The 11,055-nt window shown below is 43.0% G+C and overlaps 1 protein-coding gene across 4 annotated transcripts; it reads right to left on the bottom strand.

Moving 5' to 3' along the window:
* Positions 1–2,258: 2,258 nt before the first annotated feature.
* ARL4A (ARF like GTPase 4A) lies at positions 2,259–5,937 on the bottom strand. Of its 4 annotated transcripts, none has more exons than XM_084897214.1 (2): positions 5,056–5,229; positions 2,259–4,581 (listed from the first exon to the last, which is right to left on the bottom strand). In XM_084897214.1, the coding sequence occupies exon 2, from the start codon at positions 4,489–4,491 to the stop codon at positions 3,889–3,891; it is 603 nt and encodes a 200-aa protein (XP_084753340.1). In that variant the 5' UTR covers positions 4,492–4,581; positions 5,056–5,229; the 3' UTR covers positions 2,259–3,888. The 4 variants fall into 4 exon arrangements, with proteins under 4 accessions (XP_084753340.1, XP_084753342.1, XP_084753341.1 ...); XM_084897216.1 differs by lacking the exon at positions 5,056–5,229 and adding an exon at positions 5,762–5,937 and having other exon boundaries at positions 3,580–4,581; XM_084897215.1 differs by lacking the exon at positions 5,056–5,229 and adding an exon at positions 5,762–5,937 and having other exon boundaries at positions 3,580–4,578.
* Positions 5,938–11,055: the final 5,118 nt, after the last annotated feature.

Here is an 11,055-nt window from a genome sequence, read left to right as displayed (position 1 = left end):
TAGCTGATTTTGAAACTAAGTGTACATTTAACATTCTGCTACATTTTTTCATTGTGCTAACATATACATAAAATTTACAATTTTAACTATTTTAGATGTATAATTCAGTGGCATTAAGTACATTCACAATGTTGCATAAGCATCATCACTATTCATTTGTAGAATGTTCTGCTAAATTTAAACTTTAAATTAAGATTTGTTGTATTAGCTAAATGTTAAGTGCTATATCACTAAAAAGTTTAAACATTGTATGTTATCGCTGATGAAACCATCTGTGTGCATTACTGATGAAATTATATTAAATGGTACCTTGAAACACTCTACCAAAGACCTCCTTCCAGGTCAACATGTATAATTAATGAAACATTCTTTAAGTGTCAAATGCCTTGTACAAACAAAAACATTCTAAGTCTGTGCCTTTCCCTCTGTTCATAGCCATGCTTCTTCTATAGACTAGTAATCCTCTCTATATACATATATTTATACTTAGTGACTTCATTTTTTGGCTTCCATGACTTATTCATATTTTTGATTCTTAGTGAACCTATTCGGGCTAAAGGATACTTTCTTTCCCCCTAAATGTTCATAATCCATTTTATAACAACTCTAGACATTTAAGTCTCTGTATCAAAAGGCTGTGTTTATTTTTTAATATATTTTTATTGATTTGAGGAAAAGGGAGAAATAGAAACCTCAATGATGAGAATCATTGATCGGCCTCCTGCATGTCCCCTACTGGGGATGGAGCCCACACCTTAGGCATGTGCTTTATTGGGGAGTCAAATCGTGATCTCCTGATTCATAGGTCGACCCTCAACCACTGAGCCATACTGGCTGGGCAAAAGGTTCTTTAAAAAAATTATTATTCAATATTGCCTTTGATAGCAACTTGAAATTAGATTTGTCCAGTCCTTGATTTTTATTTGGTATTAAATTGAATAACCTTAAATATAAAATATTTTTATTTATTGATTGGATTTTTAAAGAGAGATAGAGGGAGAGAGATCAATTCATTGATTTATCGTTCCATTTATTTATATGCTGGTTGCTTCTTGACTGGATATCAAACCTACAACCCTGGTCTATGGGGATGGACGACTCTAATCAATTGCACTACCCCACCAGGGCCTATAGGAAAATATTTTAGAAAGACACTTTAGAAAAAGTATATCTTAATTTAAAAACAAAAAACTAAAAACTAAATATAAAAGTATTGTCTAAATTCTTCAGGGTTTGACTCATTATCCCGCTATCCTAATAGTATTAACAGCTCTGGTGTTAACAAATAGGTGTTGAGGAACTTGAATTTAGCAACCCGGGAAGATCTTACAATGAGTTCTGTAATTGAAAATATACTTTATAAATAAAAGCTGGTATGATGTTCACATTACTTTTTTTTCATTATTCACTTTTTTTTTTTAAATATATTTTATTGATTTTGTACAGAGAGGAAGGGAGAGAGATAGTTAGAAACATCGATGAGAGTCATCGATCAGCTGCCTCTTGCACACCACCTACTGGGGATATGCCAGCAACCAAGGTACATGCCCTTGACCGGAATCGAACCCAGGACCTTTCAGTCCCCAAGCCAAACCAGTTTTGGCTATTCACTAAATTTAAAAAAACTAAGATAATGGACTGTTTATCAAATTCTTAGGCTATGCTGAAACCGGTTTGGCTCAGTGGATAGAGCGTCAGCCTGTGGACTGGAAGGTCCCGGGTTCGATTCCGGTCAAGGGCATGTACATCGTTTGTGGGCACATCCCTAGTGGGGGGTGTGCAGGAGGCAGCTGATCGATGTTTCTCTCTGATCGATTGTTTCTAACTTTCTATCCCTCTCTCTTCCTCTCTGTGAATAATCAATAAAATAAAAAAAAGTAAAAATAAAAAATAAAAAAAAAATTCTTAGGCTAAAAATAAATGTTAACGCAAACACGGAATAAACTTTTAAGAGACAGTTAGAACAATACTATTTTATACAGCAAGTATATAAAAAAGTACAGGAAGGCTGGGCACCTTTCACTTCTCAGCAACGTTGTTCATGCACCATGGACCTAATGCTGTGTGTGGTGACACCATGATTCCACATCAGTGAAGGGAAAATAAAGGTCCTCCCAGAAAATACTTCCAGTGCCGCTCTCACACTTGAGCAGAAGCGAACTACTATAGGACTAGGCAACCCAGCTGGTGAGACTTCACACGCCCAACTAAAGGCTGCAGCGAAAGTGGAAATACATCAAAACTCAAACACTGTTCCCTAGTGCCTCGAGTAGTTTATTGGCAGCCATTATCCAGATTTCTATAAATATAAACATTCTAAGTGACTGTCACTGGTTCAGGTACATTTAACATGAGAGTAGCTCCACTGGAAGCTACTTCATTTTGTGTAACAAGAATCAAGGCTCTAAAACTCAACTGTGCCACAAAAAAAACACCTCGCTAACAAAGTGAATTTCTTTTGGTTCTCTTCATTACAAATAAGTGTTGGCTTTACATGTAGAAATGATGATTTGTTTATATATGATCACTGGAAGTTAAATCTTTGCCTGTAGATAAGAATTAGATCAAGATTTTTCCTCCTTTTAATTTATAGAGTTTGTGCATTCCAATGTAAACAGCACCAGTGAATTTCACAAAACATAGCTTTGCTGCTTTCCCCTTCATTTTCTATAACAGTAATTCTTTTCTGCAGTACTGTATCATTTCTTCCTACCTTATAATCAGGACTGGACCGCCTGTGTAACACTGTTCAGTTTGTAAACAGAAAATTAAAGCTCAAAGTATAATATAAGATTATCTCTTACATTTTCACTCCACAGTGCATCAGGTGCTGCTTTTAAAGCTATTGCTCCTTTCAAAACATTACAAAAATATATGAAAAATCACATCTGTGTTTAGCCAGCAAATATTAATAAAGCATTTTACAATGGGAATACTTTAGAGACCATGTATTGCAATTACATCCTCTTGTCTGAATTCATCAACTGCTTTTTTGGTAAATCCAGACATACATCCAAACATATGCATTTATAACAAGTCTACATGCCCAAATTTAGTATACGAAAGAGTCAAGTAAATTAGGTTTTCCAAGTGAAATTGCTTCTGATAAACTATTTCTAAATTCCCCCCACCCCCCACCAAAAGGTGTTTTTAAACCTGACTGTGCAGTAAGATGCATAGCTATTTCTAAAAAGTAGAAGACTACACACCAAAACATGCTGTGTTGGGAAAACTAATCCATGCGCTTGATTTGAATATGCCTCAAATATCTCATCTTTATTAATTTAAGTTAGACCAACTTAAACATTGTCTAGAAATAAGATACAGCATTGCGTCATTTGACTGCAGGAAATATCAAAATTCATTTGGCCAAAACTTAAAAAAAAACACTTTCTCTTGTCCCTTACTAGGTAGACCAATGTAATCAGTATCACTGTGTGTGTGTGTGTGTGTGTATATATATATATATTAATCTACCTTCACATTTCCATCCATTAGCATTTATCTTTACATAAAAAGCCTTGTAAGCAATTTCCTTGCAAAGCCATCCCCCCCGAGAAAACATAAGCACAAAACACAGACATTCTTCAAAGTTTTATTTCTCTAACTTCAGGTCAAATTTCCACAACTGTTTTCTGGTCAATTTACTATCCTTGCTTGGCTTCCCAAAATGGCAGTACCAAAAGATTTGTGGGGGAGGGAGAAGAGACCATTTTAAGAAGCACTGCATTTGCTCATCTTCCACAAGGCAACAGAGTTGGGCATCTGACTGTTCAACAACACAAAGCTTTAACGGCATCCAGAAGGACAGGCGGGCAAACAGGCTTCCATTTGTCAAAATCAGACCAGAGGAAATCGACTCCACACAGACAGGAAAGCTGTCACCATTCATCTCTTCTTCTTCTGTTGCCGCAACATTTTCCTCCTCTTAATGATCATCTCGTGGAGTTTCTCCAGCCCCTCCTTGAGTCCGTCCCCTATGATGGCACAGGTGGGCTGCAAATGCCAGGGGGTGGACGAGCTCAGTTCCCCCATGGCTAACAGTTTCTCAATTTCCGAGAGAGACAGCGAGTTCCTCAGGTCTTGTTTGTTAGCAACTATGAGTACAGGGACGCCTTGGTTTTCTGATATCCTAGTTATTTTGTGAAGTTCGGTTTTCGCCTCTTCCATCCTTTCAACGTCAACGGAGTCCACGACAAACACAATGCCGTCTGTGCATCGGGTGTAGGACTTCCACAGGGGCCTTAATTTCTCCTGGCCACCGACGTCCCAGAAGTGAAACGTGACAGTCTTAGAATTCCCCAAGGTCACCTTAATCTTTTCGGTGTTAAATCCTTTGGTGGGCACAGTATTGACGAATTCGTTGAACTGCAGCCTGTACAACACCGTCGTTTTCCCAGCACAGTCCAAGCCCAGGATAACGATGTGGTAGGACTGGAACGAAGGCAGGCTGGACAGGATAGAAGTCTGGTCTGACAGTCCATTCCCCATTTCCAGGTGCAAATCAGTGTTCCCAGTGGAAAAGGCTTTCTTCTCGATGCTTTACAACTTTCCTTCCCAGGGGATCCAGCTACAAGACTGCTGAGAGGGGGTAAATGAACAAGTTATTCTTTTGTGTGTGGGGGGGGAAATGTAAGTTTTATTTCTCTTCTGTGTTAAAAGAAGCCACACGAGGTACTGGATAAATAAAACATGCTTCAGTAACGAACCAAATGAGATATGAAACGCACGCGCAACCCGAGGCAAGAGAGAGAGAGAACAATCACTGATTGAAATGCTTTAACATTCAGTGAAGTTGCAGGAATGCGTATACTTTCTTCGACCCTCTGGAGTCCCCAAACCTCAAAGAATCCATCCCGGAGACAACCTAGCCACCACCCGTCCAGGTTGCAGCAACAATACTAGTGCCGAGTGGTTGCTTTTTTTTTTTTGGCTGAAAACACACATCCTATCTCGAGGAGCTAATTCCATGTATTTTAAAAGCACGCCCAAGGTCACTGATACCCTCCCACCTTATGCACGACCCCACCCCCAAAAAAACCCCACCAGGCTCACCTCCCGAACTGGGATCTCCAGATGAGACAGCATTGGTGGGCGTTCCTGCGCGGTGGGGAGAAGCCCCGCACGGCCGCTCAGCCTGGCAGTCCGCGCAGCTCTGGCGCCCGCTGCACTGAAACCCTGGTCCCAGCCTCCGGCCACGCCCACCCCCGGCGGCCCACCCAGGAGCCCAAATCCCATTGGCCGCCGCGCCCGCTCGTCCGGGCTAGGCCCGCCCTCGCGCCCGCCTCCGGGGCGGGCAGGGGGGGGAGTCACTGCCGCCGCCGGCGCGGCGGGGCCGGGCTCCCCGCAGGTCCGCGGGCACCACCTGTTGCCCTTAAGTTAGAAAACACGGCGCCCGCGGAGGGAGCCGAGCGGCCCCTGCAGGGCAGCGGCGGCCCCGCAGCTCTCCGTCCGGCCGCCGGCCCGCCGCCCCGCCCCGCCGGCCCGGGCGCACCTGCAGCGCGGCCCTCGGGCGCCGCTCCTCGGCTAGCACATCCGGGGCCCGCGTCGCCGCCGGCGCCTTAACCCTTCGCTGGCGGGAGGGAACCCCCGGCGGCCACGCCGGCTCCCCGGCGAGATACTCCGGACCCGCGACGCCCGCCGTTCCCCTCGGCGAGAAGCCGTCCCCGCGGCCCTCCCTCCGCACGCACCCCGCAGCAGCGAGTCCGCCTCGACCGGGCGTGGCCGCCGCCGCCCGCCCCGCCGCCGCCGCCGCGCTCACCTGACGAGCCGTCCGCGTCCCGCATCGCTCACAGCCGCTCGGGAGCGCGCAGGGACCTGCCGGAGGCCACCGGCCAGGCCCGGGCGGCGGCAGGGGCCCACACGCCGCTGCGACAGGGGCCGGGCGGGCGGGCGCCGGGGCCGGGCTGCCCTAACGGTGCTCCGCCGGCCGCTCCCGAGCCGCCGCGGCCCCGCCCCTTCGCCGGCGCGGGCCAATAGGGGGCGGGCGGGCGCCTGGTCGCCTAGCAACCGCAAAACAAGGTCACGTGCGGACCCTCCCGGACCTGGTGGTTGCCGCCCCCCGGCGCGGGTGGGACTTCAGGATTCAGCCCCGCGAGCCGCTGCTTTCTGCAGCCGACGGCTGGGGTGTACCCCACACCCACACCCACACCCACCCAGGTCCCAGCCGTCTGTCTGGGACGCAGGTCAAGGGTTCCAGGGCGGGACCTTATAGGACGGATGACTGGGACGCGCCTCTCAGTAGTTGCCCTGAGAGGCCTGGGCCGGACTGGTGTCTGAAACTCACCTTCCTTTTTTGCAAAAGCAAACAAAATACTCCCTCTTCCACTTGAACCTAGCAGCACCTCGAAATGAGGTGGCGACGGATAGAAATAGGCCGATTTCATAGATGAGGGCCTAACACGGAAAAATTAAATGGCTGTTTCGAATGGCCCAAGGAAAATGAGTGGTGGTGCTGTAACATGATTTTTAAAGTGTATTAAGAAGGCGGGGGAGGACCTGGTGGAGGGGAGCAATGGGGGGGGGGGGAGGAGGAACACATTTGTAATAATCTGAACAATAAAGATTTTTTAAAAATGCAATTAGCACCAAGGGGGAAAAATAAAAGAAGGCGGGGGGGGGGGGGTGGTGGATGGAAGGTGATCTGCCAGAGAACTTGTATGCATAGATGCATAACCCAGGGACACAGACAATAGGGTGGTGAAGACCTGGGGGGGGAGGGGCAGGGTGGAGGGGGAGTAAATATCCAGGGACCAGGGAGATGTATGTAATACTCTCAACAGTAAGGATTTTTTAAAAATAAAGTCTGCTAGTCATTAAATGTGTAATGCCTTCTATTGGATAACTCTAAGTGCATTTATGTATTTGACCCATAAATTTGCAAATATGTTTTGAAACCTAATGGGCAGTAGCTTGTGTATAGAATGGTGAGCAAGTGCGGACACTGTCTCTGCTCTCGTGGAATACTGAAGTCTTGTGGGAGGAAAAGAAAGTAACCAGATTTCCATCTGAAGAAATTTAACAAAATGTGGTCGTTGATAATGTCAGGGTCTTTGTGACAATAGAGGAGGAATGGTCCCTTTAAAGTTCTGGGAAGGCATTCGTAAACAAACATCTTTTGGTGAGGTTGCAAGTTTGGAACTTGGAAGAATCTAATATGGTGCAGTTTATTTTTAAAAGTTTGCACTTTTTATTTTATTTTTTAATTTTTTAAAATATATTTTATTGATTTTTTTTTACAGAGAGGAAAGGAGAGGACAGAGAGCTAGAAACATAGATGAGAAAGAAACATCGATTAGCTGCCTCCTGCACACCTCCCACTGGGGATGTGCCCACAACTAAGGTACATGCCCTTGACCAGAACCGAACTCGGGACTTCTCAGTCTGCACTCCGATGCTCTATCCACTGAGCCAAAACGGTTTTGGCAAAAGTTTGCACTTTTTAGATATGGATTGAATGTCCTCAAATGTCCTGATTTTTCTCAAGACCATTGTTGCTAGTGATATTTATCTCCTTTATGATTAGCATAGGAACAGTACTTGTCCTACTTGATTTTAAACAACTGACAAAAAGCCTAAGAACTAAGCACAATGCTACTTCCAAGATAGTCACACTAATTTTGAAAATAAAGTTAAAAGCCTCAAATTGCATATTTTACCAAGTTATTTACTGAATCCAGCATAAGGTAAGACTTGCTTTATTAGTTATAATTGTGAACTCCCATTAGCCATATACCAGTAGGCAGGTGATAAAAGGCTTAATGCAATGACTAGTTTAGTCTTTTCCTTGGAAATTTAACAGGATTCATTATTAAGCTGGAAAAAAAATTTGCAAATTCTCATTAAATCAAGTCTTAAGAGCATGATGCAAGGACAGCTTTCTGTACAAAAGCTTTGAAATCAAGTAGGTCTTTCCCATAGTGGTTGCAGGTGGTGTTTCTGCAGAGACTCCCCGGGGGAGCAAAAGGATGAGATAGGAGAATTCTGAGAGCTTCCAGCCTTGCAGAATCACCTTCACTGAACTGCACGTTAACGTTAGAAGCAAGCTTATAACTAGAACAGGGGGTGGCAAATTACAGCCTGAGGGCCAAATTCAAGAGATAAGAATGGTTTTTATATGTTTAAAGGGCTGCAGCAGAAAAGATAAGAATGTGCATTCAAGACCATCTGTGGCCCACAAAAACCTAAAAATATTTGCTCTCTGGCTCTGCATAGGGAAGTCATACTCCTTCATTCTGAGCAATAACAATCAAATAAAACTGCAACAAATGATATAAAAAGTGATGAAATATATGAAATACACTGTTCACATTGTAGCACAATGTTCCTGTAGAAGGCCCATTCAGATATTATATTTAGATGCTGTGCCAGGGAAATGCTCCCTTTAGGCTATATTTCAACTGTGCTGAGGAGCTCTGGGAACTCATGGGGATTCTATAAGATAGTATTTAACTTTTTGAGGGGAACACAGTGCCATCTGTTGGACATTTTAAAAATTATATATATATATATAGTATTGATTTCAGAGAGGAAGGGAGAGGAAGAAACACCAATGATGAGAAAGTATCATTGATCAGCTGCCCCCTGCACGCCCCCTAGTGGGGATGGAGCCATGTGCCCTTGACCAGAATGGAATCCAGGACCTTCCAGTCCGCAGTCCAATGCTCTCTCCACTAAGCCAAACCAGCTACGGTTGTTGGACATTTTAAAAACTACAACTATTAAGGTGTCTGGATCTGTCTATACAAGTGGAAGCTTGGATTATTTCTTTTGGCCTGATCCACCATGAAAAAATTACTGAGACACTAGGGAAGCTGTGAAATTCTGTCCTTACTTCTGATTTTCCAAAATTGGCTAATAATGAGAATCACCTCACAGTGTCTGTAAAATTATAGATTGTGCCAAATCAGAATAATCAGGGGAGGGACTAGTGATGTGTCTTTTTAACAAATATCCCAGGTAATTAATGATTCAACATTCTGAGGAAATGGGTAAGTTTTTTTTCCCTTAAAAAAAAACAACACCATAATCCAATTTAAAAATGGGCAAAGGGCTGAACAAATATTATTCCAAGGAAGACATATAAATAGTCAACAGTTACATGAAAGGTGCTCAACATCATTAATCATCAGGGAAATGCAAATCAAAACTATAATGCAATATCACCTCTCATCTGTTAAAATGCTTGATATAAAAAAGACAAGAGATATTATGTTGTCAAGGATGCATAGAAAAGGGGAACCCTTTTGTACTATTGGTTTTCCAGTATGGAATACAATATAGAGGTTCTTCAAAAAAACATTAGAATAGATATACTATATGACCCAGCAATCCCACTTCTGGGCGTATCTTTTAAGGATATCACTGTCTTAAGAGATATATGCACCACTATGTTTATTGCAGCATTATTCACAATATGTAAGACATGGAAACAACCCAAGTGTCAATGGATGTTTGGATAAAAAAGTTGTGATATATGTAATTTTTAGCCTTAAACAAGAAGAAAACTCTGCTATTTCCAAAAAAAACATGAATAAACCTGGAGGTCATTATGCTAAATCAGTCAGATAAAGACAAATGCCAAATACCATAGATCACCTATATGTGAATCTTAAAAAGTTGAACTCAGAGAATCAGAGTAGAATGGCAGTGACGAAGGGTTGAGGGGAAGGGGAAATAGGGAGATATTGATCAACTCAGTAATGGGTAAGTGTAGAGAGCTGCCTGAGAAGGCACATGAACATTCTTTTAATTCTTATCAGCTTAGTCCGAGGGCACTGGCAGAATCCTGTTATCAGTACTGATTTCTCATCTTTATCCATGTGCTTGGAATGAGGAACAAATAGGACCTTGACTTATCCAGATCTTGATATGATAAATCTTGTACCAAAAAATAAGGAACTTACCCAGGTCTTGATGAATAGGACCTGGGCACACACGAAACTCATTTTGACCTTAAACTCCCCTTTGGAAACCAATAAATATGCTGTGCTGTCTGTGGTGAGTGTGACTGTCTTTCCATCAGAGAGATGGCACCCACCTTGCGCCTAGGTTTATGAATCTATTTCTGCCTTTTGTCTCTTTCTGTCTCTAATTTCTTAATCCCCAGCTCCTCCACTCAGGAACCTGTCATTTTCCATGTGGGATGCGGAAAACAGAGAAAATGCCCACCGCTGGTATAAACTTCCGGTTATGAGGTAAATATGAAGATCTAATGTACAGCATGGTAACTATGGTGTAACCATACTGGCATTGTTATTTGAAAGAAGCAAAGAGGGTACTTATTAAATGTTAACACACACACACACAAAGGGAAACTATGTGAGATAATGGATATCTGAACTAACCTTATTGTGGTAGTCACTTCACAATAAACATGTCTATCAAATCCTCATGTTGTATACTTTAAACTTATACAATGTTGAATGCCAATTATATGTCAGTAAAGCTGGGGGGAAATGTGCTAGAACAAGGCATTTTCCTGAGCCTTTTGATAGAATGATAGGAGAAAAATGGATGCAGTTTATGTTTTTGAAGTGTATCAATACCGTTCACCAAAATATGCATGGTAATTTATTTATGCTCCATTACCTTATAATCAGAAAGTGTTTTTGAGCTGGACTCCATTTCTAATTGCCTCTTGAACTCATCTGCCAAATACACAGCATGTTCAAAACTTAATTAGCACTTCATTTTCCCTCCTGCTAACGCATGACCTCCCCTTCAGTCCCTGCTTTGGTGGATGGTAATTCATTTAATAGCCTCAAGTAGAAACCTCGGAGTCATTTAAAAAATCATCCTGTGCCCCACTTATGATGGCCTCCCTCACCCCATCTCTTTAATGCATTTCTTCCTTCACATTCCATCTCCACCTCTTGTATCTGGCTCTCATGGTGTCTCCTCTAAACTAGTTAATTCACCTCCTGACAGATTTCTTTCTTCAAGGCAGTGGTGCTTGGATTTGTCCCTTGTGTCTGTTCTCTCAGTCATTACGCTCTTGGGAGCCCACATGCAGGGTTAATTCGCTTTGATTCACTGCAGCACAAAGCCAGGGTG

Source organism: Pipistrellus hanaki (assembly GCF_964339955.1).
Source record: "Pipistrellus hanaki genome assembly, chromosome: 10".
Taxonomy (NCBI): Eukaryota; Metazoa; Chordata; class Mammalia; order Chiroptera; family Vespertilionidae; genus Pipistrellus; species Pipistrellus hanaki.
Note: the sequence above shows the minus strand (reverse complement) of the source record. Positions and strands in the feature narration are given on the sequence as shown.

Coding starts and splice junctions, on each gene's coding strand:
- ARL4A (XM_084897216.1), bottom strand. CDS start 4,491: ATGGGGAATGGACTGTCAGACCAGACTTCTATCCTGTCCAGCCTGCCT.